General features: G+C 40.4%; 2 protein-coding genes and 1 pseudogene across 5 annotated transcripts in view; all 3 read right to left on the minus strand.

Moving 5' to 3' along the window:
* Positions 1 to 27,782, minus strand: part of LOC126079101 (E3 ubiquitin-protein ligase TRIM21-like) — a 63,258-nt gene that overhangs the window by 27,385 nt on the left and 8,091 nt on the right. Inside the window, exon 7 of one of the 3 annotated variants that reach the window (XR_007518191.1) lies at positions 19,252 to 27,743. Coding sequence is in view for 1 of the 3 variants with exons in the window: in XM_049890035.1 (XP_049745992.1) it covers positions 27,205 to 27,743 (539 nt within the window). In the remaining 2 variants the exon portion in view is untranslated. Of the gene's footprint in view, positions 1 to 15,839; positions 27,744 to 27,782 lie in introns of those variants that run through there. The other 2 variants (XR_007518192.1, XM_049890035.1) reach the window with 2 other exon arrangements.
* LOC126079099 (E3 ubiquitin-protein ligase TRIM21-like) overlaps positions 1 to 27,782 on the minus strand; it is a 113,145-nt gene that overhangs the window by 21,001 nt on the left and 64,362 nt on the right. The window lies entirely within an intron of this gene.
* LOC126079162 (RNA polymerase II subunit A C-terminal domain phosphatase SSU72-like) lies at positions 2,461 to 3,060 on the minus strand (annotated as a pseudogene).

The following is a 27,782-nucleotide window of genomic DNA, read 5'->3' on the forward strand; positions in this document are numbered from 1 at the left end:
CTGCCTCATTAACATGACTGCCTCTAATCCTGCCCCATGAGCATCATAGAGTTTAGGATTTACAACACATAGGACAATAACATCAGAACGCAAAATGATGAACAATCACACAATACTGGGAACCATGGCATAGCGAAGTTGACACCCATTTTTGGGGGACGTGATTCAATCCATAATAGCCCCAACTCATGGTGAACTAAATGCTGCCTGCTCCTGCACCATGCCCATGATTGGTTTTGGACTGGACCATTGTTATCCGTAAGGTTTTCATTGGCTGCTTTTCAGAAGTAGACCACCAGGCCTTTTTTCCTAGTACATTTTCATCTGGAAGTTCCACTAAAACCTGTTCGGCATCATAGCAACTTGCAAGCTACCACTGCTGGTGGCTGTGCATTAAGCATATTGGCTCCAAATCAAACCTGGGTGTCCCTCATAGAAGGCAGAAATTCTATGATCTACCACTGTTCTTCAAGAGTTTTATTTAGGGTGCTATTTATAACCTTTCCAATTCACATAAAATATTTTCTTTGGTAGTATTTCTTCCTCTTTAACCTAAAAACAATACAAACAGCATTTAGGAAATAGGTCTTTGAAGATGTTTTGGGGGAAAATACAGAATAGTCTAAAACTTGACCCACCACTTCTTACTTAGGACGGAGCTAAGCCAGCCAAGATCTTCAGCAGAAGCAGACTGTGTGAAGAAAACTCTTGCCTGTTTTCTCTTCCTTTCCAGGAGCAGCTCATCCAGACTCTTCTCCACGTCCTCTGCGTCTGTTTACTTACTCTTCTGTAGTGCACAGTTTTGCATCTTTGATGACCTCCAATTCATAGCTCTTCCAACTACCAAAATGTCTAAGAACAGGAAACAGGTTTACATTAAGTCACCTAGCAGTCTGGGTAGAGACTCTCATGACTTTCTCCATTGATTCAGTTATGAGAATGAACTATAACTTTTTAACCTTACCTAATCATGCATGCGACTGATCAAAGGGATTGTATTTTATTGTTTAATCTGTCCCTTGCTTATTGGTAATCTGTCCCTGCCTCTGCCTCCTTTATGCGTCTTGTGTCACATGGGGTCGACGTGAGTCAGAATTGACTCAGGGGCACCTAACAACAACAACATTATGTCTTCAAGTACAGCTGTGTCTGAGCATTTCCATACTGAAATACAATATATTTAAAGTCACTTTTATTACTTCTTAGAATTTGTTAAGAGAATTATATACACTTAAAAATTCTGTTGGGGATACCAGCCAGTAAGGATAGATAATCTTCATAATGGTGCAGGAGCAAAATCTATCTATAAAGCAACAGATTGTCTTTTTCCATATCGCTCCTACTTAGGGTCAATCTTACATTGCCAATGATCCTAAATCAGTAAACACTGGAAAGCAGTGGGTGGGAACTTGTAAAATATGTAAATTCTTGGACCTACTCCAGACCTAGTGAATCAAATTCTCAGTGGGCGGAGCCCAGCAATTTTGGCTTAAAAAGCCCTCCTGGTGATTCTGGTGCACACCAACATTTGAGAACAACTGCTCTAAAGCACGGGCATTTGTAACTGCTGTATTTTTTTTCCTGTTACTAACACATGGTTTGGTGCCACCGCTAATGATTATCAAGAAGAATCCTCCACTCTGAACATCCTTGGACTTATTACTTGATGATCCCAAAGTTCAAAGCAATAAACACTTTCAGTTTTAAAAAAGTTCTTACTATGAAAAGACTGCTTTGCCCTGTGTAATTGATAAATCGTAAAAACAAAAAAGCATGTGGCTTTTTTTGAAATCCATTTCCCAAACAGAACAAGATTTTATTTAAATTATATTATTTCATTTAATTAGATGTCATTTCATGAGGCATTTTTTAAAGAAACAATTCCATTTTTAGGAATTACGGGCAGCCAATTATCGATCTCAAATTTTTACATCCGAAATCAGCGTTAGTATAAAAGGTATATAAGAAAACACAGCCAAAGTTAAAAAATGCAATATAATCCTTTTCTCATTGGAGCAGAAAAAAAAAAAAAAGCTTATATTCGGTATGAAACTCAAAACAAGCAAAAGAAATTTGGTTAAAGCAATTGCTTATAGAAGATGTTCTTTACTTGCTGACTATCCTGAAACAAAACACTTATCCATTACATGCTTTGGTTTGCTCATTCAGAAAATGCAGGAACGGCGGTAAGTTCCTTATTGAGGTAAACATTAAATTAGTTATTCTGTGCAAAGAACAATGCAGGGCACATTTCGTGTGGTTCCTAATAGTTCCTACTCATAACCTTCTCCTCCTTTCCCAACAAATGTGTTTCTTAGTAATATTCTCTTCTTCCTGTAGTATAACTAAAAAGGATACAAACAGCATTTAGGTGATAGGTCTTTAAAGATGCTTTTCAGAGAAAATACAGAGTAGTCTAAAACTTGACCCACAACTTCTTACTTAGGCCAGTCAAGATCTTCAGTAGAAGCAGACCGTGTGAAGAAAACTCTTGCCTGTTTTCTCCTCCAATTCCAGCAGCAGCTCATCCAGGCTGTCCTCCATGTTGTCTGTGCACTGTATGAGCTGGCAGAGCTCACAGATAAGGAAAGCTCCCAGGGTGGCATCTTCCAGGGTGTCTCAATGTCCACGTGGATCAGGTGCACAGGCTGGAAGTCTCCTGTTCTCTGGAATATAGCTCTTCCACCACTGTGTCATAGACTGTGTCTTTGCAGGTCACGATGACATCGAAGGAATCTCTGCACTCTTAAAATCTTTCTGGCTGGGGCCCGATCCTCTGATTTCTCCCCAAGATGTGTAACATTCCATTCTGCGTACAGTATTCTCTGTCTTTCCTTAGAAGGTCATTGTACGTTTGTTGATATGTTGTCAAGAAATCACAAACTGAGCAAATATTGGGTTCTGGTCCTGGCAGCTTCACATGAGATCCAGTTCCAAAGGACTGGACACAGAACCCCTTTTTCTTGAGGATGCTGTGGACTTCCATGCTCCTGTTGATGTTACTCATACACACCACAGCCAGCCTGAGTGGAGATGAGGACATGATGGCGGCAGCTTGGAACTTCAGGGAGACCTGTGGGCTTCAGTACCTAAAGGGACTCTGAAGCCACCAGGATAGCTTCCTACTTCCACCTCTTCCGACCACTAAAATGTCTAAGGACAGTTTATATTAAGTTGCCTAGTAGAGTGGGTGGAGACTCTCACGACTTCTTCATTGATTGCGTTATGATAATGCACTGTTTAACGGTTGAGCCAAACCTAATAATGAGACTGAGCAAGTTGATTGGATCACCTAAGCCGCTAATCCTCCACAGTGGTGGCATCATCCTGTGGAAGCATTTAGAAATCTTGGATTGCCTGGTTGGTTCCGAGTTATTGAGCGCCTCTATTGATAATGGGGTGTCTTCTGAGGAGCTCAAAAGCAACTAACAACAAAAACATTGATAATGGCCAAGATTCCTAGGCTGCAAGCATGTCACAGGCTTCTCAATGACCTCTAGACATAAATGTAGGTGAAAACCTATTTAAAATTTCCTAAGCCTATACCCAATTCCTGTATGCATATAATTATAAAGTATTATTCCGTGTTTTTAATACTCAATGTGTCTTAGAGAAGCAAAACCAGTAGATTGTATAAATATCTATATAAAAACCAAAACTAAACCCGTTGCTGTTGAGTTGATTCTGACTCATAGAGAGGTTTATATAAAAGAAATGACTCATGAGGTTTTACAGGCTGGAAGTTCCTAAATCTGTTTGTTAGGTTGGAAGCGTCTTCTGATTCAGTAGCCAAAGGCCTTGTGAACCTAAGATTGGTAGGTCAGAAAGCAGGGCTCTTGTTCACAGGATACAAAGAGGGAAGAATCCCCAGGCTGGCAGTTAAGACTGCAGGTGAGCTGATAGCTCAAGTCCCAAGAACGGAGGTCAGACGAACAGGAGCCAGCTGTAGGGTCCAGAGCAAGCAAAAGCCCACAAGCCTTGCCAGAATGTCCACTTATATTTGATGCAGGTCACACGCTCAAGGAAACTCCCTTTCAACTGATTGGCTACTTATAGCAGATCCCATCATGGAGGTGATCACGTTATATCAAATCTCATCATGGAAGTGATCCCATCATCATTTGACTGCCACACTACATCATAACTGCCAAACCACTGAGAATCACAGGGCCCAGCCAAGTTGACAAACAATCCTAGTGATCACATGATGAATTTTCTAAAAGTGCAGTTGTGTAAGAAGAATTGTGTAGGAAAACTGTATGTAGTTTTGCCCGGAAATTCATAAAATTGTTTGCCAATGCAGAAATCATGTTTTCCACAACATATCTGCTGAGGATTGTATTTGAGAAATTACAATGACACAACCGAATACTCTGCATTTGGTTACTCTTGAATTCATAACGATTGTCAAGAGAATCTAGGAATTGATGCATGGATCTGTCTACCTTACTATGTCTTCGAGTATACCCGTGTCTGAGGAAATCTATATTGAAAAACAATACATTAAAATTACTTTTTAATATTATTCTGTATAATTTATTAAAGAAATCATGTAGACTTAAAAATTATGTACAGTGTACCAGTCAATAGATAATTGTGTCAGTTTATCATATTGCCAGAGCAAAGTCTATTTACAAAGCAACAGATTGTAGTTTTCTATGCCACTCCTAATTAAAGCCATTTTTTTTTATTAACTTTTATTGAGCTTCAAGTGAACGTTTACAAATCAAGTCAGACTGTCACATATAAGTTTATATACACCTTACTCCGTACTCCCACTTGCTCTCACCCTAATGAGTCAGCCCTTCCAGTCTCTCCTTTTGTGGCAATTTTGCCAGCTTCCAACTCTTTCTATCCTCCCATCTCCCCTCCAGACAGGAGATGCCAACACAGTCTCAAGTGTCCACCTGATATAATTAGCTCACTCTTCATCAGCATCTCTTTCCTACCCACTGTCCAGTCCCTTTCATGTCTGATGAGTTGTCTTCGGGAATGGTTCCTTTCCTGGGCCAACAGAAGGTTTGGGGACCATGACCGCCAGTCAGACCATTAAGTATGGTCTTTTTGTGAGAATTTGGGGTCTGCATCCCACTGATCTCCTGCTCCCTCAGGGGTCCTCTGCTGTGCTCCCTGTCAGGGCAGTCATCGATTGTGGCCGGGCACCAACTAGTTCTTCTGGTCTCAGGATGATGTAGGTCTCTGGTTCATGTGGCCCTTTCTGTCTCTTGGGCTCTTAGTTATCGTGTGACCTTGGTGTTGTCATTCTCCTTTGATCCAGGTGGGTTGAGACCAATTGATGCATCTTAGATGGCCGCTTGTTAGCATTTAAGACCGCAGACGCCACATTTCAAAGTGGGATGCAGAATATTTTCATAATAGAATTATTTTGCCAATTGACTTAGAAGTCCCCTAAAGAATGGTCCCCAAACCCCCGCCCTTGCTCCGCTGACCTTTGAAGCATTCAGTTTATCCCGGAAACTCCTTTGCTTTTGGTCCAGTCCAGTTGAGCTGATCTTCCATGTATTGACTATTGTCCTTCCCTTCACCTAAAGCAGTTCTTATCTACTAACTAATCAGTAAAAAACCCTCTCCCACCCTCCCTCCCTCCCCGCCTCGTAACCACAAAAGTATGTGTTCTTCTCAGTTTATACTATTTCTCAAGATCTTATAATAGTGGTCTTATACAATAATTGTCCTTTTGCCTCTAATTTCGCTCAGCTTAATGCCTTCCAGGTTCCTCCATGTTATGAAATGTTTCGCAGATTTGTCACTGTTCTTTATCGATGCGTAGTATTCCATTGTGTGAATATACCACAATTTATTTAACCATTCATCCGTTGCTTCCAGCTTTTTGCTATTGTAAACAGAGCTGCAATAAACATGGGTGTGCATATATCTGTTTGTGTGAAGGCTCTTATTTCTCTAGGGTATATTCCTAGGAGTGGGATTTCTGGGTTGTATGGTAGTTCTATTTCTAACTGTTTAAGATAACGCCAGATAGATTTCCAAAGTGGTTCTACCATTTTACATTCCCACCAGCAGTGTATAAGAGTTCCAATTTCTCTGCAGCCTCTCCAACATTTATTATTTTGTATTTTTTGCATTAATGCCATCCTTGTTGGAGTGAGATGGAATCTCATCGTAGTTTTAATTTACATTTCTCTAATGGCTAATGATCGGGAGCATTTTCTCATGTATCTGTTAGCTGCCTGAATATATTCTTTAGTGAAGTGTGTGTTCAATCCTTTGCCCACTTCTTGATTGGGTTGTTTGTCTTTTTGTGGTTGAGTTTTGATAGACTCATATAGATTTTAGAGATCAGGCGCTGGTCGGACATGTCATAGCTGAAAATTCTTTCCCAGTCTGTAGGTGGTCTTTTTACTCTTTTGGTGAAGTCTTTAGATGAGCATAGGTGTTTGATTTTTAGGAGCTCCCAGTTATCTGGTTTCTCTTTGTCATTTTTGGTAAGGTTTTGTATTCTGTTTATGCCTTGTATTAGGGCTCCTAACGTTGTCCCTATTTTTTCTTCCATGATCTTTATCGTTTTAGTCTTTATGTTTAGGTCTTTGATCCACTTGGAGTTAGTTTTTGTGCATGGTGTGAGGTATGGGTCCTGTTTCATTTTTTTGCAAATGGATATCCAGTTATGCCAGCACCATTTGTTAAAAAGATTATCTTTTCCCCAATTAACTGACACTGGGCCTTTGTCAAATATCAGCTGCTCATATGTGGATGGATTTATCTCTGGGTTCTCAATTCTGTTCCACTGGTCTATGTGTCTGTTGTTGTACCAGTACCAGGCTGTTTTGACTACTGTGGCCGTATAATAGGTTCTGAAATCAGGTAGAGTGAGGCCTCCCACTTTCTTTTTCTTTTTCAGTTATGCTTTGCTTATCCGAGGCTTCTTTCCCTTCCATATGAAGTTGGTGATTTGTTTCCTTATCACATTAAAAAATGACATTGGAATTTGGATAGGAAGTGCATCGTATGTATAGATGGCTTTTGGTAGAATAGAAAATTTTACTATGTTAAGTCTTTCTATCCATGAGCAAGGTATGTTTTTCCACTTAATTATGTCCTTTTTAATTTCTTGTAGTAGTGCTTTGTAGTTTTCTTTGTATAGGTCTTTTACATCTTTGGTAAGATTTATTCCTAAGTATTTTATCTTCTTGGGGGCTACTGTGAATGGTATTGATTTGGTTATTTCCTCTTCGATGTTCTTTTTGTTGATGTAGAGGAATCCAAGTGATTTTTGTATGTTTATCTTATAACCTGAGACTCTGCCAAACTCTTCTATTAGTTTCAGTAGTTTTCTGGAGGATTCCTTAGGGTTTTCTGTGTATAAAATCATGTCATCTGCAAATAGAGATAATTTTACTTCCTCTTTGCCAATCCGGATGCCCTTTATTTCTTTGTCTAGCCTAATTGCTCTGGCTAGGACTTCTAGCACAACGTTGAATAAGAGCGGTGATAAAGGGCATCCTTGTCTGGTTCCCATTCTCAAGGGAAAGGCTTTCAGGCTCTCTCCATTTAGAGTGATGTTGGCTGTTGGCTTTGTAAAAAAAAAAAAAAAACAGATGCCCTTTATTATGTTGAGGAATTTTCCTTCAATTCCTATTTTGGTAAGAGTTTTTATCATGAATGGGTTTTGGACTTTGTCAAATGCCTTTTCTGCATCAATTGATAAGATCATGTGGTTTTTGTCTTTTGTTTTATTTATATGGTGGATTACATTAATGGTTTTTCTAATATTAAACCAGCCTTGCATACCTGGTATAAATCCCACTTGGTCGTGGTGAATTATTTTTTTGATATGTTGTTGAATTCTATTGGCTAGAATTTTGTTGAGGATTTTTGCATCTATGTTCATGAGGGATGTAGGTTTGGAATTTTCTTTTTTTGTGATGTCTTTACCTGGTTTTGGTATCAGGGAGATGGTGGCTTCATAGAATGAGTTAGGTAGTATTCCATCATTTTCTATGCTTTGAAATACCTTTAGTAGTAGTGGTGTTAACTCTTCTCTGAAAGTTTGGTGGAACTCTGCAGTATAGCCATCCGGGCCAGGGCTTTTTTTTGGGAGTTTTTTGATTACCGTTTCAATCTCTTTTTTTGTTATGGGTCTATTTAGTTGTTCTACTTCTAATTGTGTTAGTTGAGGTAGGTAGTGTTTTTCAAGGAATTCATCCATTTCTTCTAGGTTTGCAAATTTGTTAGAGTACAATTTTTCGTAATAATCCGATATGATTCTTTTAATTTCAGTTGGGTCTGTTGTGATGTGGCCCTTGTCGTTTCTTATTCGGGTTATTAGTTTCCTTTCCTGTATTTCTTTAGTCAGTCTAGCCAATGGTTTATCAATTTTGTTAATTTTTTCGAAGAACCAGCTTTTGGCTTTGTTAATTCTTTCAATTGTTTTTCTGTTCTCTAATTCATTTAGTTCAGCTCTAATTTTTATTATTTGTTTTGTTCTGGTGCCTGATGGATTCTTTTGTTGCTCACTTCCTATTTGTTCAGGTTGCAGGGACAGTTCTCTGATTTTGTATGTGTGCATTTATCGATATAAATTGGCCTTTGAGCACTGCTTTTGCTGTGTCCCAGAGGTTTTGATAGGAAGTATTTTCATTCTCACTGCATTTTATGAATTTCCTTATTCTCTTATTCCCTCCTTAAAGTCTTCTATAACCCAGTCTTTTTTCAGGACGGTATTTTTTTTTTTTTTTTATTGTTCAGTTTCCAAGTATTTGATTTCTTTTCCCTAATTTTTCTGTTATTGATTTCCACTTTTATGGCCTTGTGGTCTGAGAAGATGCTTTGTAATATTTCGATGTTTTGGATTCTGCAAAGGTTTGTTTTATGACCTAATATTTGGTCTATTCTAGAGAATGTTCCATGGGCGCTAGAAAAAAAAGTATACTTTGCAGCAGTTGGGTAGAGAGTTCTGTATAAGTCAATGAGGTCAAGTTGGTGATTGTTGTAATTAGGTCTTCCGTGTCTCTATTGAGCTTCTTACTGGATGTCCTGTTCTTCTCCGAAAGTGGTGTGTTGAAGTCTCCTACTATAATTGTGGAGGTGTCTATCTCACTTTTCAGTTCTGTTAAAATTTGATTTATGTATCTGGCAGCCCTGTCATTGGGTGCATAAATATTTAATATGGTTATATCTTCCTGGTCAACTGTCCCTTTAATCATTATGTAGTGTCCTTCTTTATCCTTTGTGGTGGATTTAAGTTTAAAGTCTATTTTGTCAGAAATTAATATTGCTACTCCTCTTCTTTTTTGCTTATTGTTTGCTTGATATATTTTTTTCCATCCTTTGAGTTTTAGTTTGTTTCTGTCTCTAAGTGTAAGGTATGTCTCTTGTAGGCAGCATATAGACGGATCGTGTTTCTTTATCCAGTCTGAGACTCTCTGTCTCTTTATTGGTGCATTTAGTCCACTTACATTCAGCGTAATTCTAGTGTTTAGTGTTGTCATTTTGATGCCTTTTTATGTGTATTGTTGTCAATTTCATTTTTCCACTTACTTTTTTGTGCTGAGACGTTTTTCTTTGTAAATTGTGAGATCCTCATTTTCATAGTATTTGACTTCATGTTTGCTGAGTCGTTTTGTCTTTCTTGGTTTTTATTTTGAGTTATGGAGTTGTTATACCTCTTTGTGGTTACCTTAATATTTACCCCTATTTTTCTAAGTAAAAACCTAACTTGTATTGTCCTATATCGCCTTCTATCCTTCTCCATATGGCAGTTCTATGCCACCTGTATTTAGTCCCTCTTTTTGATTATTGTGATCCTTTACATATTGACTTCCATGATTTCCTGTTCTGAGCATTTTTTTTAAATTAATCTTAACTTGTTTTTGTGATTTCCCTATTTGAGTTGATATCAGGATGTTCTGTTCTGTGACCTTGTGTTTGCTGGTATCTGATATTATTGGTTTTCTGACCAAACAATTTCCTTTAGTATTTCTTATAGCTTTGGTTTGGTTTTTGCAAATTCTCTAAGCTTGTGTTTATCTGTAAATATCTTCATTTCGCCTTCATATTTCAGAGAGAGTTTTGCTGGATATATGATCCTTGGCTGGCAGTTTTTCTCCTTCAGTGCTCTGTATATGTCATCCCATTGCCTTCTTGCCTGCATGGTTTCTGCTGAGTAGTCTGAACTTATTCTTATTGATTCTCCCTTGTAGGAGACCTTTCTTTTATCCCTGGCTGCTTTTAAAATTTTCTCTTTATCTTTGGTTTTGGCAAGTTCGATGATAATATGTCTTGGTGTTTTTCTTTTTGGATCAATCTTAAATGGGGTTCGATGAGCATCTTGGATAGATAGCCTTTCGTCTTTCATGATGTCAGGGAAGTTTTCTGTCAGCAGAACTTCAACTATGCTCTCTGTGTTTTCTGTCCTCCCTCCCTGTTCTGGGACTTCAATCACACACAAGTTATCCTTCTTGATAGAGTCCCACATGATTCTTAGGGTTTCTTCATTTTTTTAATTTCTTTTACCTGATTTTTTTTTCAGCTATGTTGGTGTGAATTCCCTGGTCCTCTAGATTTCCCACTCTGCATTCTAATTGCTCGAGTCTACTGCTCTGACTTCCTATTGCATTGTCTAATTCTGTAATTTTATTGTTAATCTTTTGGATTTCTGCATGCTGTCTCTCTATGGATTCTTGCAACTTATTAATTTTTCCACTATGTTCTTGAATAATCTTTTTGAGTTCTTCAATTGTTTTATCAGTGTGTTCCTTGGCTTTTTCTGCAGTTTGCCTTATTTCATTTCTGAGGTCATCCCCGATGTCTTGAAGCATTCTGTAAATTAGTTTTTTATATTCTGTATCTGATAATTCCAGGTTTGTATCTTCATTTGGGAAAGATTTTGATTCTTTTGCTGGGGGGGTTGTAGAAGCTGTCATGGTCTGCTTCTTTATGTGGTTTGATATCGACTGCTGTCTCCGAGCCATCACTAAGATATTGTAGTGATTCATTCTATATTTGCTCACTGAGTCTTATCTTGTTTTGTTTTCTTTCAATATATGTGGATGAGCTACTAGATTGTACTGTCTTGATTGTTGTAGCCCTTGACTTACTTATGACCTATTACCAGCTGGTTTGGGCTGTTGCCAGATATATATGCCTGAGTCTATTCACTATTCTTGATTAGAATCTGATTTGGGGTCATCAAATGTGTGCTGCACCCTAATATCTATCCACCTCGAGAAGTAGTGGTGATAGTCGTGTGGACCAGATTCTATTAGCAGCTGGGGTTCACACTCCAGGGGGTGCAGGATGCTGATAGGCTTCCCCCAGGTGTCAGTGAGGTAGGTGTGTCTCTATTCCTAAAGCACCTTGGTGGGTGGGCTCTGCAGCTGTACCTTAGGCCCCCAATGTAAGTACCTATATAGATTGGTAGGTGTCACCCTCCTTAGACCCCTAAGGCAAGAGGCTAGGTGGTCTGGGGGGAGCTTCAGCCCTCAGTTCCCTGTTGTGGGTCAGTTAGGGCTCTGTTGAATAAGCAGAGATATCAGACCTGGAAAACTTGTTTTTCCGGTAAATCTGCTAAAAAAAAAAATGCAGTCAGATCCCTATCAGAAATGCCTTTGCAATATAATAGCCACCTTGTTCCCTGTAAGGATGAAAGCCCCAGATATGGATTATATATGCTTGGCTGGAGCTGGTTCTGTGTTTTTAGTCCAATTAGGGAAGGATTTTTGGTCCCTGGGTTTTTTGTGGTTGCTTCTCTCAGGCGGGAAGAATGGGTTAGGAAAAGACAAAAAAAAAAAAAAAAAAGAGAAAAGAAAAGCCACGGAGCCGGAGCCGTTCTCCCTCTGGCTCAGGAAATTCCAGTGTTAATGAAGCCGCCTGGGAAGGGGAGGGGAGGGTTCAGAAAAACAGAAGAGAGTAGCACTCCGGAATATAGCCAAAGTTGCTTATCTTGCTTGGAATGACTATTTTATCTGAGATTCCCCAGGGGCGTGCCGCCTATGTGTGCTGGCTGTGTAGAGATTGCCCCCGAGGGTCTGGCCCACAGAGAAAAAAATTTTTTTTGGCCGCGGTCAATTCCTCCGCTCCCAATCCAAAGCCCAGTGTCAAGGTTCCCCGGCTAGGACGCTGCACTCTCGGCTCCAAAATCAGTCGCTGCCTCCCGGGGACATCTGCTCCCGCCAGCCATGTCACTGCGCCACCCGCGTGGACTGGCTGGGCCACCTCCTGGGGTCAGTTCAGGGGGGTAGGTCTGCGCCCCATGTTTGCCCCATGACAGGATGCCGTGCTCAGCTCCCCTGTGCCCAGTCCAAAGCCCGGCGCCAAGGTTCCCCAGCTGGGACGCTGCACTACTGGCTCCAAAACCAGTCACTGCCTCCTGGGGACTTCTGCTACCACCAATCGCATCGCCACACCGCCGGCGCAGACAGGCTGGGCCCCCTCCTGGTGTCAGTTCAAGGGGATAGGGCTGCGCCCTGTGTTTGTGCCATCACAGGATGTTGTGTTCAGCCCCCCTGTGCCCAGTCCTAAGCCCGGCGCCAAGGTTACCTGACTGGGACGCTGGCTCCAGGCTCCGAAAACAGTTGCTGCTTCCCCGTAGTTGTTCCTTCTCCGTCTCTGTCACTCAGGTCAACTCTTTAAATCTGTGTTTGTTGTTCAGGGTTTGTAGATTGTCACGTATGTGATCGATTCACTTGTTTTTCAGAGTCTTTGTTCCAAGAGGGATCCGAGGTAGCGTCTACCCAGTCAGCCATCTTGGCCCCCCTCTAAAGCCATTTTTACATGGCAAATATTCCTAAATCAATATCACCTTAAGGCAGTGCTGTCAAAGTGTCCTGGGAACTTGTTAAAAAAGCAAATTTTTGAAACTTACCCAGACCTGGAGCCCTGGTGGAGCAGTATTAAAAGCTATGTCTGTTAACCAAAAAGTCAGCAGTTTGGATCCACCAGGAAGCCCTATGGGGCAGTTCTGCTGCATCCTATAGGGTTGCTATGAGTTGGAACCGACTTGATGGAACCTAACAAAACTAACAACAACCAAAGACCTACCAAATCAGAAAAACATGGGTTGGAGTCCAGCAATCTTGTTTTAGAAAGTCCCTCATGTGATTTTTCAATAATATGAACAACATAAACAGCAACTACACACTTATATTCCAGATGGAAGACACAGGAATCAACTCGACTACATCTATGGAAAGAGACAATGGAGAAGCTCAATATCAGAGGTCAGAACAAAGCCAGGGGCTGACTGTGGAACAGACCATCAATTGCTCCTGTGCAAATTCAAGTTGAAGGTGAAGAAAATTACAGCAAGTCCACCAGACCCAACATATGACCTTGAGTATATTCCACCTGAATTTAGAGACCATCCCAAGAATAGAGCTGATGCATTGAATACCCATGACTAAAGACCAGACAATTTGTGGAATGACATCAAAGGCATCAGACGTGAAGAAAGCAAAAGGTCATTAAAAAGACAAGGAAGAAAAACAAGACCAAAATGGATGTCAGAAGAGAAGTTTGCTCTTGAACGTTGAGTAGCTAAAATAAACTGAAGAAATGATTAAGTAAAAGAGCTGAACAGATTTCAAAGGGCAGACAAAGTAATATAATGAAATGTGCAAAGGCCTAGAGTTAGAAACCAAAAGAGAGGCACATACTCAGCATTTCTCAAGCTGAAAGAACTGGAGAAAAATTCAAACCTCGAGGTGCAATATTGAAAGATTCTATGAGAGGGAAAATATTGAATGACTCAAGAAGCATCAAAGGAAGATGGAAGAAATATACAGAGTCACTGTACCAAAAGAACTGGTCAATGTTCAACCATTTCAGGAGGTAGCGTATGATCAAGAACTGATGGTACTCAGTCCAAGCTGCACTGAAGGCAATGGCAAAAAACAAGCCTCCAGGAACTGACGGAATATCAGTAGAGATGTTTCAACAAACACATGCAGCACTGGAGGTACTCACTTGTCTATGTCAAGAAATTTGGAAAACAGCTTCTCGGACAACCAACTGGAAGAAATCCATATTTGTGCCCATTTCAAAGAAAGGTGATCCAACAGAATGCGCAAATTATTGAGTAATATCATTAATTATATCATACTCGAGTAAAATTTTGCTGAAGATCATTCAAAAGTGGTTGTAGCAGTACATTGATAGGGAACTGCCAGAAATGCATGCTGGATTCAGAGGAGGACATGGAACGAGGGGTATCACTGCTGATGTCGGATGCATATTGGCTGAAAGCAGAGGATACCAGAAAGATGTTTACCTGTGTTTTATTGACTATGCAAAAGCATTTCAGTGCATGGATCGTAACAGTTTATGGATAACATTGTGAAGAATGGGAATTCCAGAACACTTAAGTGTGCTCATGTGGAACCTGCACACAGACCAAGAGGCAGTCCTTTGAACAGAACGAGGGGATCCTGCGTGGCTTAAAGTCAGGAAAGACGTGTGTCAGGGTTGTATTGTTCCACCATACGTATTCAGTCCGTATGCTGAGCAAATAATCTGAGAAGCTGGACTACATGAAAAAGAACGAAGCATCAGGATTGGGGGAGGACTCATTAACAACTTGCATTATGCAGATGACACAACCTTGCTTGCTGAAAGTGAAGAGGACTTGAAGCACTTACTAATGAAGATGAAAGACTTCAGTATGGATTGCACTTCAACATAAAGAAAACAAGAATCCTCACAAGTGGACCAATAAGCAACATAATGATAAATGAAGAAAAGATCGAAGTTGTCAAGGATTTCATTTTTCTTGTAGCCACAATCAACGCCCATGGAAACAGCAGTCTGGAAATCAAACAACGCATTTCATCGGGCAAATCTGCTGCAAAAGACGTCTTTAAAGTGCTAAAAAGCAAAGATGTCACTTTGAAGACTAAGGTGCGCCTGTCCGGAGCCATGATATTTTCAACTGCCTCATATGCAAGTGAAAGTTGGACAACGAATAAGGAAGACCTAAGAAGAACTGAAGCCTTTGAATTATGGTGTTGGCGAAGAATATTGAATATACCATGGACTGCCAGAAGAATGAAGAAATCTGTCTTGGAAGAAGTATGGCCAGTTGGAACGCTGCTTGGAAGCAAGGATGGCAAGACTTTCCCTCATGTGTTTGGACCTGTTATCAGGAGGGACTAGTCTCTGGAGAACGATATCATGCTTGGTAAAGTAGAGGGTCATGGAAAAAGAGGATAACCCTCAAGGAATGGATTCACACAGTGGCTGCAGCAATGGGCTGAAGTGTAACAATGATTGTGAGGATGGCACATGACAGGGCAGTATTTTGTTCTGTTGTACATGGGGTCGTTATGAGTCAGAATGGACTCGATGGCACCTAACAAACAACAACAACCATGTGATTCTGGTGCACACCAACATTTGAGACAACTGCCCTAAACAGGGGTCTCTGAAATTTGACTGTACACACCTGGGGAGCTGTTAAAAATCACTGGATTCAGAACAAAATTTATATAAGTTGAATCCAGGTCTCTTGTAGTGGGAAATAGGTGTTAGCATTTAAAAAAAAATGCTCAGGTATAAAATTTGAAAATCTCTGACCTGAATTTTAATATAGCACTACTCCAATTACTACATTCAGATAACATGAGGATTTTTTGACATACAAGTTATGATCCATTAGTCCAAGGTGGGATCCAATATTCCGCATTTCCAAGTAGCTCCTCCATGATGCCAAATCAGCTAGGCTGACAACCACACTTCAAGCAATGAAGTGTTAAAAATTTACATGAAAGAGAGCCAACATATAGGGATAGTTCAGGTCACAGAGTAAATGTGCTTCAAAATTAGGTATCTTAAAGGAGATTTCGTCCTCCTCCTACTTTCAATGCCATTTCCAGAGCTATTAATTAAAGACCATTTCCAGAGATATTAATTAAATGGTTGTGTTTTCATAATTTTCACCAGTTTTGCTGGAACCCATGGAGCTTCTCACGCTGTTATGCCGCAAGTTCCTCCTCTACTTTTTATGGTTCAGCGTTCAGGCCCTGAGTAGGACAAACGGTTAAGTGCTACTACCAGCTGGAAGGTTGGCAGTTTGGACCCGCCCCTAAGGCATCTTGGAAGACAGGCCTGGCAACTTGCTTCTGAAAGATCACAGCCTTACAAACCCTATGGAGTAGGTCTACTCTGCACACATGGGGTAGCAATGAGTCAGAACAACAACATGTATTAGGTAAACCTAGGTGTGTGTGTACAATAAAATCAGTGATATGTTTTGTATATATATTTTCCCAGTTTTTCATTTGTCTATACTGTCTTAGTTATCCTGTGCTGCTGTAACAGAAATACCACAAGTGGGTGCCTTTAACAAACAGAAATTTATTTTCTCATAATTTTGTTGATGTTGTTGTTGTTGTTGTTACATGCTGTCAAGTCAATCCCGACTCATAGTGACCGTCTGCACAAGAGATTGAAACACTGCCTGGTCCTGCGCCATCTTCACAATTGTCACTGTATTTGAGCTCATTGTTGCAGCCACTGTGTCCAGCTATCTTCTTGAAGGTCGTCCACTTTTTTGCTGACCCTCTATTTTGCCAAGCAATATACCCTTCTGCAGGGACTGGTCCCTTCTGATGCCAGGCTCAAAGTACATGAGGCAAAGTTTTGCCATCCTTGCTTCTAAGGAACATTCTGACTGTATTTCTTCCAAGACAGATGTGTTCGTTCTTCTGGAAGTCCATGATACATGAAATATTCTTCACCCACACCATAATTCAAAAGCATAAATTCTTCTTTGGTCATCCTTATTAATTAAATGCCCATCTTGCACATGCATATGAGGTGCCTGAAAATACCATGGCTTGGGTCAGGTGCACCTCAGTTTTCAAAGTGGTATCTGCTTTTTAACACATTTAGAGGCCTTTTGCAGCTGTTTCACCCAATGCAGTAAGTTGTTTAATTGCTTAACTGCTGCTTCCATGGGCACTGATTGTGGATCCATTTTGAAGACTGTAGTCTTTGATCTTCATCAGTAAGTGCTTCAAGTCCTCTTTACTTTCAGCAAGCAAGGTTGTGTCATCTGCATAGTCAGGTAGTTAATGAGTCTTCCTCCAGTCCTGATGCCTCATTCTTCTTCCAGCTTCTTGGGTTATTTGCTCAGCATACAGATTGAATAAGTATGGTGAAAGGATATAACCGTAAGATCAGGAAAAGGGCAAAGATGTCTTTCTTCCTGTTTCTTTTCAACATCGTAACTGCCAACTGCCAGATCACAGTCACCCAGGTTGGAAAGGCGACTATAAATAAGTCTCTATTCTTAATTAACATGAGCTAATATGTAGAATATAATATGTAGAAAACCCCAAGAATACATTAAAAGTATTAAAACTAAAAATTAATTAACACGGTCACAGAATACAAGATCAGTATAAAAAATAAAGTGTTTCTGTACATTAGCAATGAAAAATTAAAAAATGAAATTAAAAAAACTATTTCATTAGTGATAGTTTGAGAAAAATCAAATACTTAGGAATTAATTTAATGAAATCAGTGCAAGACTTGTACACTGAACACATCAAAATGTTGCTGAGAGAATTTAAAGAAGATCTAAACAAATGGAGTGATATTCCATGTTTGTGGACTGGAGGTCTGAACATTGTTGGGATGTTAATTCTCCCCAAATTGATCTATAAATTAAATTCAATCTCTATCAAATTCAATTTCCAGAAATTGATAAGCAATCATAAAATTTACATGAAAATGCAAAAGATATAGACAAAATTTTTGAAAAAGAACAATACTGGAGGACTTACATTAGGAATTTCAAAACTCTCTATGGGCACACACAGTATAGTTTTGGTGAATTGGAATTCACAGAGATCAATGGAACAGAATTGAGAGTCCAGAAGTAAACTCTTACACTGAAGGTGAATTGATTTTTGATAAGGCGCTAAAACAATTCAGTGGGGAAAAGGATAGTTTTCTCAAAAACATATTGCTGGAATAATTGGAAATGCACATGCAACATACGAACAAAAAAACAGAAACAAACTTAAGCTTTTATGTCAAATACACACAAAACTTAATACAAATGGATCATAGACATAAATGTACGAGCTAAAGCAGTACAATTTCTAGAAGAAACCATAAGGAAAAAGTCTTTACAACCCTGAGTGGGGCAAGAGTTTGTAGATGGGGAAAAATCTAGTTCATAAACGAAAAAAATGAAAAACTGGACTTTGTTAAAATAAATAGCTTGTACTTCTTTATTCTGAATATGATGGTGGTTAAACAAATCTACATGTGTTTGTATTCATAGAACTGTAAGGCAAAAGAACACAAAGTCAATCTCCTATATGACAATCGACATTAGGAAAGAAAATGAAAAAGAATGCTTATATTCCATGAGTGCAGGGATTTCTATCTTATTTATTGATTGATGTAATGTCAATGCATCGCATATAAAAAAATAGTATTTTATTCATATAGTATTCAGTTAATAACTGTTGGAAAAAATTTGTACTTCAAAAGAAAAGTCAGAGATTGAGGAAATATATTTGCAAGTCATGTATCTCATAAAGAACTTATTTATATTCAGAATTTATACACACTTAGATTTCAACAATAAGACGATAGTAAATGTTAGTGAGTACTTGGAAGAACCTGAACCCTCATGCTTTGCTGGTGAGAGTGTAAAATGGTATGCAGCCACATTAAAAAACAGTTTGGTAGTTCTTCAAAAAGTTAAACAGAAATTTACCATACAATCTAGCAATCCCATTCACAGGATTCTACTGAAGAGAAATGAAAACACATGCCTAACAAAGGCATATACTGGAATACTCATAGCAGCTGTATTCATAATAAAAAAGAATGGCAAACTATCAAAATGTCCATCAACTAAATGAATAAACAAAATGGAGCGGAATACTATTCAGCACCAAAAAGGACCAAACTCTTCATGCACGATAACCTGGATGAACGTCAGAAGCATTAGGCAAAGAAAAAGAACCCAGAGGCAAAATGCTATGTATTATATTATTCCATTAACATGAAATATCGAGAAAAGGCAAATCAATAGAGACTGAAAGGCAATCAGTGGTTAACTGGGGTTGAGGAGAAGGAGTGGGGCATGACTGCAAATAGGCATGAGAAATATATATATTCATTATTATTTTTTTATTGTGCTTTAGGTGAAAGTTTACAGAACAAATTAGTTTCTCATTAGACAGTTAATACACAAATTGTATGGTGACATTGGTTGCCTGCCGTGTGATGTATTGACACTCTCCCCTTCTCCACCTTGGGTTCCCTATTTCCATTCATCCAGTTTTCCTGTCCCTTCCTGTTTTCTTGTCTTTCCTTTTGGGATGGTGTGCCCATTAGTCTCGTATACATGATTGAACTATGAAGCACGTTCCTCACATGTGCTATTGGTAGCCCGATAAAAAACCAAGCCAAACCCATTACCACTGAGTCGATTCTGACTCCTAGTGACCCTACAGGACAGAGTAGAACTGCCTCATAGGTTTTCCAAGGAGCAGCTGGTTGATTTGAACTGTCGACCTTTTGGTTAGCAGCCAAATGCTTAACCACCATGTCACCAGGGCTCCTATAGACCTGTCTAATCTTTGGCTGAGAGGTGAACCTCAGGAGTAGATCCAAATACCAATAGCATTCTTTAATGAGATAGAAAAACTAACCATTAACTTTATATGGAAAGGGAAGAGTCCCCAGATAAGTAAAGTGTTACTGAAGAAGAACAAAGTGGGAGTCTCGCACTACCTGACTTCAGAACATGCTATACAGCTACGGTAGTCAAAACAGCTTCGTACTGGTGCAATGACAGACACATTGACCAATGGAACAGAATCAAGAACCTGGTCACCTGATTTTCGACAAAGGCCCAAAGTCCATTAAATGGGGAGAAGACAGTCATTTTAAGAAATGGTGCTAGCAAAACTGGATGTCCATCTGTAAAAACATTGAAACAGGACCTATACCTCACACCATACACAAAAACTAATTCAAAATGGATCAAAGACCTAAATACAAAACCCAAAAGTATAAAGGGTCAACACGAGGGGCCCTAATACATGTCATAAACAGGATACAAACCATAATTAACAATACACAACACCAGAAGATAAGCTAGATGTCTTAGTTATCTAGTGCTGCTATAACAGAAATACCACAAGCGGATTACTTTAACAAAGAGAAATTTATTCTCTCACAGTTTAGGAGGCTAGAAGTCCAAATTCAGGGCACCAGCTATAGAGGAGGCTTTCTCTCTCTGTCAGTTCTGGAGGAAGGTCCTTGTCATCAATCTTCCCCTGATTTAGGAGCTTCTTAGCACAGGAACCCTAGGTCCAAAGGATATGCTCTGCTCCAGGTGCTACTTTCTTGGTGGTATGAGGTTCCCCAGTCTCTCTGCTCATTTGTCTCTGTTATATCTCACAAGAGATTGACTCAAGACAGGATAATCCACTCCCGTACAAATGAATGATAGTGGGACTTTCCCTTATTCATGCATTTAATTTATCCCAACTTCTGAAATAGATTGTAGGGAAGGGTACTGTAGGTCCATCGGAACTTCTTAGTGTCACCACCAGAATGAAGGCCAGGAACACAGAAGGGAATGCCACTAAAGGAAGTCTTCCTTTTTCCTGAATCTCTTATGTGAAGGCTCTTTCCCAAGACTCACCTGCAGTCGCTCCATTGTTGACCCCTGAATCCAAATCTGAGATGAGTTCTCTCAGTGACTGGCTGTGCTGGACCAGCTCATTCTTACCCTTTACCAGGTTATCTATAACATTTTCTTCTTTTTCTGCAGCTTTTGCAGAGCCATCTACTCCTCACTGTCCAGGATGCTTCTTATTTGATTAATCTGTCTCCGGAAACTTCATCTCTCAGTCTGAATCTGATTCTTCAGGGATGAGGAAGAGAGCGAAGTCATCAGTCTCTCAGACAGAGGACTTACTTTGGAAGAGGAAGGAGCCAGGGAGAGAAATATTTTCTTCAGGGAGTTCTCACACAGAGGGGAAATAGAAGCATGGGGGCAATTTCTGCGGAAGCTAATTTTTCCTCCCAATTTCTCTTAAAAACCCAAAAAAACCCATTGCTGTTGAGTCGATTCCTACAATGGCCTCAAGTCTGCCTTATGGAGACCCACCCTAAGCCAAAATGGCATACCTGGGAGAGGCTTAGCATAGAAGCAGATATTGTAGACACTCAGGTCTCTGTTCCCCTCTCCCTTGCATTACTCCTTTCCTTCCCCCTATGCAGTGTTGAAACCTTAGGAGGGAACCTTGGGCCATTGCCAAATGTCTTCCTCCAGAAGAGTCACAGCCTCAGTACATGACAGAAATGGAACACAAGGATTCACCAGACTTCCTCATCAGAGCATCTCTCTTTGTGTCAAAAAATATCTTTGTTCACCTGTGAACACACTCCGTCCTCTATCCTCCAGCAGAGAAGGAATAAGAAGAGAACTAATCGAACGGCTTTTGGGCTCATTAACTCTCAGAACAGAGAGAGAGGAGCTTCCTTAGCCTAGGACCAAAAGTCCTGCTGAGATTTCTGTGATGTTATTAGACTCTGGATCTATTTAAATGTCTTATTTTAGCATGATTCCATGCTGGCATAGGAATGGGGTGAACCCTTGTTATCACCAGGTGGAAACAGAATTCCAGGCTCCCCACTTGGCCCCAGATGATCACATTTTTGGTCCCTTGTCATTAGTGACAGCTCAGATCCTATATCTAATACTCCTTAAAAATTCTGATATTTTGCTTTCCTCCATTCTCAATTAACTCATTAAATGCCCTCAGGTACCTTTTGGAAAGGACCAGGGAGATTATTTCCTGCTTTTATCTGTGCTGGCGAGAAGATTCCTTCTTGAAGTTAACTCTGAGTCTTGTGAACTGACTAGGATGTGGACATTGGGAACAGGGCTATAATTTGCCATTTCCATGCTGTGTCAGACTTCGCATTTCACCTCTTGAATTTTCTTTTTTTCACTATGCAAGTCAGGGAACAGCCTATTCAGTTGCATTTATCTCCTTTCTGGAAATAATATGATCTGTTCACCAGCCTTCCTCATCAGACTCATTGTCACAAGTCTCTATAGGCCAAGGCATCCCAATTGCCTCTGAGGCATTGCTGCTCATTCTGCCTGCTTTACTTAGGATAGCTAAGGGCTGCCACTTGGCCTCTACTATTTCCTAATCCATAATTTCCTTTCATACTAGGGAGCCCAGTTTCATGGCAACATATTCATCACGAATGTGCTAATAGTTCCAGAATGACATGCATTATGAAGGGTTGTGTTAGTAAAATAGATGTAACGGTTATCAGTAAGAGATGAGATTTTCAGTTGGTTTTATATGCCACTCTGAATTACCTGATATTTTTCATTTGTTATATACTACTTCTATAATCAGAAATATGTAATCTATAAGGAGGATAAAAACAAAGAAAGAAAGTTGAATGTAAATCTATCAATCTCAGTCATGATATATTTTACACTGAACATTAAATGGCTTGTTGCAGTTCTAGTCAAAGTAACAAGCATTTTTCACAGCAATTATGATTCATATGCTACTGCAAATAGTCCTGCATGTCATACATACACCTTTAATGAAAAGTCACTATCTTATGCTCTAAAATATAAATTCTATCACAGCAGATGGGTAAATTGAACTTGAAAGTTTGTCTTAGTTATGAAGAAAGATTTGCTAAGAAAAATACCTGTTAAATTGCACACATTGATTGTAAGTAGTAGAGAGTTTTGGCTAAGGTGGGTGTAACACTTCTTGAAAGAGGCACAGGAAATTTCTCAGGGGGAAAAAACCCACTAGGTTGGAATTAAGAGCCTCTGGGTATAGAAAACCACAAATAAGTACACACACAATTTGAGGATAGAGACAAAATAGCTGGACAGGTCCCAGAGGTCCAGGTGTCAACAGAAAAAGGTGATGGAAGTAGCCATGACGACTTCAGCCATGTGGAGCTGTGGGCAATTTGGTAGAGTTAAACCCAAGAGCACTGGTTCCTGGACTAAAAGCTGCATCCTGAGAATTCTCAAAGATAATTAGCTCTGTAGTTCAATCTTCTTCTAAGTTTTCTCTAGTCCACCGATTCCATTTCTGTCTCAGAAGACTTGGTCTGAGGCTGATGACTGATTTTGTCCTATGTGAGGTGAGATTGTAGGAACAGGGGTGAGTAGAGCTAGATATTAGAACTCTTCACAGGTGTATGGTGATGCGAATATCAGGACTTTTGTTTGGAACCTTGTGAAGAGATTGTAGAGAACACCAATGACCAAAATTTGGGCTGACAGGGCAGAAATATATGGCAAGTTCTGAGACGGCTATTGGAGTCTCATTTGGATTTGGGCCCTGTCTCCTTAAAGGGAAGTTTTGCTTTGGCCATTAATCTTATTTGCTCTCTCACCTGGTCTTTCTCCCCTCACACTCTGCTGTTTGCCTTTCCATCTGTGTTATGTTGTAGGTATGCACTGGTGAAAGGATGTACCCAATCCATCAAGAAAGTCAAAGATTGTTAGAGATGCTTAATAGATAAAAAGGTAGCTCCTGATCAATGAGACATGTTCTGTAGTAGTTAAAAAGTATGACTTAGGGGAGATGGATCATGCAAGCAAAGCACTGATATGCTTGGCAGAGTCTGAGGAGTTCCAGGGGAGAGGGAGAGGGAGATTGCTCAGGAGCACAAGGCAGGAGGATGTCTGGGCAGGTTCAAGAAAACTTCTATGGGAAGGAAGCACGGGGTAAGGGCTTTTAGGATAAATGGGAACTTGCCTAGCAGATATTTTCAAAGAGAATTCCCCAACTCCCCAGCTTTCCTCTAGAGCTCCAACCAAAACACATTCTCTTGGCTGTTCCTTTTCTCAAATCTCCATCAGCTTTTGAAGGCTGTTCGCCACCCATTTCTGATCATGTTTGACCTCTGGCTTCTTCCTTCTAGTCTTCTTCACCTGCTTTTTCATCCTCAAATCTATGGGGCATACACTGTACCCTTGTCCTTTTTGGTGCCACCACTTTTCCATTTCCTCTAGGAGAATGGTATTCCTTGAGGAAGTTCATTTTCATACAGCATTTGTGCGGCCAAGTTGCCATTGTCCATTGCAGGAAATATCTCCTATAGACTGTCTATGCCTCTTCCAATGCCAGCTTCCTAGACTCTCCTCTCAGGAAAGAGGAGTAGGTTCATTTGAGCCACCCTAGCTTCTCTAAGGAGCCCTAAGGGGATAATCTGGTGCTCGAAGAGGAGTTTTAGCTCCAGAAATCAAAACAAGGAGAGAGAGAAGCGAGAATGAGACAGTGAAGTGAGGGAATGTATATTTTTGAGCTAAAAATTTGTTATTGGTGAAGAGGTAGGCACTTTATTATGATCATTGGTTTTAGTTTAATTTCCGCAAATACTAATAATTTAACACTCTAAAAGTCCTAGAAGGCTTAAAATAAAAAATAGAATTTCCCTTTCCTACCTTACCTCTGATTCCTTCTCCTCAGAAGCAATTACTTTAACACTTAAAACCCACTGCCGTCGAGTCGATTCCGACTCATAGCGACCCTATAGGACAGAGTAGAACTGCCCCATAGAGTTTCCAAGGAGCGCCTGGTGGATTCGAACTGCCGAACTCTTGGTTAGGAGCCGTAGCACTGAACCACTACGGTTTCCACCTATAGCTGTGTCTTTAGTATCTACCTCCATAAAAACAGCATGCTTATATTGTTATTTCTTTTTAATTTTTTCATTGCGGTTTCAGCGAAAGTTTACAGCTCAAGTTAGTTTCTCATACGAAAATTGATACACACATTGTTATATGACCCTGGTTGTTCTCCCTGTAATGTGACAGCACACTTCTCCTTTCCACCCTGCATTTCCGGTGTCCATTCAACCAGCTCCTGTACCCCTCTGCCTTCTCATCTCGCCTGCGGACAGGAGCTGCCCGTTTAGTCTCATGCATCTACTTGAGCTAAGAAACACATTCTTCACCAGTATCATTTTATGTCTTATAGTCCAGTCTAATCTTTGTCTCAAGAGCTGGCTTTGGAAATGGTTTTAGTTTTGGGCTAACAGAGAGTCCAGGGGCCATGTCCTCCTGGGTCCCTCCAGTCTCAGTCAGACCGTAAGTCTGGTCTTTTTACCGCAATTTGAGTTCTGCACTCCATTTTTCTCCTGCTCCATCAGGGGCTCTCTTATGTGTTCCCTGTCAGGGTGGTCGTGCTGTTATTCCTTGATCAAAAATTTTTAAGTCATTTTTATATGCTATCTACTGATTTTTTTTTTAATATGGAAGCTGATCATTTAGGTTTCCTACACGTACCCCCTCATACACATTCAGACACATAAACTTTTCCTGCTGTTATTAATATGATTTTTAAGATGCATGTTTATGTTTACATTATCATTAAGTAATGTAATTAATAAGTGAAGTACACAGTGAATACAGTTCTTGTGTAAGTTTTTTTTCCTCCTTAGAGTTAATAATTGTCTATTTTTTTTGTTTGTTTGCTTGGTTTTTATATACCTTAACTTTCCACCGGAAATGAGGATTATGTTTCAAACAAGCTTCTGTCTTTTCTTCATATTAGAATTTCCTTCCGGCGCCCCCTATCCCCTTGATTCAATCTGGACTCATGGTGCTCCAGGACTCTCCACAGCTGACACTGCTCACCGTTAATCAAGGAATTTCCTCGCCCCCTTGCAGCCTACGGAAACCCTGGTTGTGTAGTGGTTAAGTGCTATGGCTGCTAACCAAAGGCTCGCCAGTTCAAACCTGCCCGGCGCTCCTTGGAAACCCTACGGGGGGCAATTTTACTCTGTCCTATAGGGTCGCTATGAGTCGGAATCGACTTGATGGCAGTGGGTTTGGTTCTTTTTTCGGAATCGACTTGATGGCACTGGGTTTGGTTCTTTTTTGGTCGCAGCCTACACCCTCTCCTGTATTGTATCTCTTTGTATCAGTTTCTTAGTTGCAGCCCATGTTTCTCTATTTTTGGCTTCTTCCCTCATTTTGGTGGTGCTTCTCTTCAAATACCCTCCTGCGAAAGATTTACTAGGAGGTAAATCTTTAGAAATATTTGAAAGTGTTAAATCCTGGCCCTTGTACCTCTGGGTGTGATCATGCTTGGAAATGGGGTTTTCTTCATTGTTAATTAGGTCATACCCAAGTAGAGTGGGTTCTAAATTTAATCACTCCTGAGAAAAAAACACGCACACGGGGAAAGACAGACACCGTGTGAGGATTGTTCACAAGCCAAGGAACGCCAAGGAACCAAGGAATGTCCAGGGGTATTGACAAGAAATCAATATGGCCGAGACCTTGATTTGAGCTTTTAGCCTGCAGAATTATGAGAAAATAAATTCCTATTCTTTAAAGCCATTTACTTATGGTATTTCTGTAACAGCAGCAATATGTAACTAAGACAGGGAGTAACAAAAGGGACTCTTGACCTGGGTCTCACAATCCAAGACCAAATATTCCAAGTGTAGAAGAAGGAAGAATGATCCAGGCAGGAAAAACACTGTGTACAATGTCAAAGACACATCAATATTAAACATGTTCACAGTAGCAAATATTTCATGTTTGAGGTTTAAGGTGTCCGTGTGTGTGGCGGGGGTGGGCGGAGGTTTGGTGCATAACAGGCTGCATATTTACCATGGCAATCTAAGGCTTGCATAATTTAGCCTTAATTTAAAAATATGGCTATTTTTCTATAGGCAATGTGGAGCCACTTATGATCAGGTGCGTGTCTGTTGGAAAGAGAATTCTAGATGTAGACGAGAAATGAGCTCTGAATGGGATAGACTGAGGCATAATTCCCTCAGGAAGCCTCTTGGTAAACCTAGAAAGATAGAACAGAGATCTGACCAAAGGCAATGGCTGTAGGGATGAAGAGAAGAAAACAAAATTTAAGTCACATAAACAAGGTGGAAACATGTTTTTGGTTGATCCAGATGAATCTGGACCAAATAGAAGTAGTTGGCCTCCTTGGAGGGAATCATATGCAATCTAGGGCAGGAATATTGCTGTTGAAAGCCACTGGGCCTTGACTTTCAGTGACTTCCCTGTCAAGGCCTGCTTGCTGGGATGCTGACACTTCTGCAGAGGCAGAGGTGGCTCAGTTAATGGAAAGAGGCAGGGGCAGTAACTGGGAAGGGTATCAACAGGGAGCAGGTAGCACTGTCCAGAAGAGACCAATGGTGGGTGGACCCCTACCATCCCAGCTACAGTGGACACAGGGTCAGAGGGGCCGTGTTTCTTCCTCCGTCACTGAAGCCAGTATTGAAGAAGGGCCGCAGAGGCCCAACAAAGGCACATTCAGAGAAAGTGTAGATAAGGGAGCCATGGTCAGTGATGTTGTAGAAGGAGACGGTGTGGTTCTCATAGTCTAGGAAGATCCCAACTTGGCGAGGAGGCACCTTAAGGTCGAGGGAAGTCTGGGGGGAAGTGCCAGCCTCATATTTTTGTTTGTTCCACAACCAAATTGTCCAGAAGCCATTCTCAGGGCTGAGCGTAAATTGTCCCTTCCTCTTGACAGAGTGTCTACAAATCCCCAGGTCCCAGGCTTCCTTTCCGGTCACGTCTACCTCCCAGTAAAGCTTTCCAGAGTCGAAGTGCTGGGCACCGAGGACCATGGGATAACTATCAAATCTCTCTTCATTTTCAGGCAAGTCCTGGCAGGTGTATCCAAGCCTCACTTGTCTCCAACCCTTAGAAAGGATGAGCCACGGATTGGCCGTGTCTGGATCCAGAGTGACGTGTACTGCAGAGAGCGGACCATGGTCAGTCTTAGAGAGTGTGA

Source organism: Elephas maximus, chromosome 7 (assembly GCF_024166365.1).
Source record: "Elephas maximus indicus isolate mEleMax1 chromosome 7, mEleMax1 primary haplotype, whole genome shotgun sequence".
Taxonomy (NCBI): Eukaryota; Metazoa; Chordata; class Mammalia; order Proboscidea; family Elephantidae; genus Elephas; species Elephas maximus.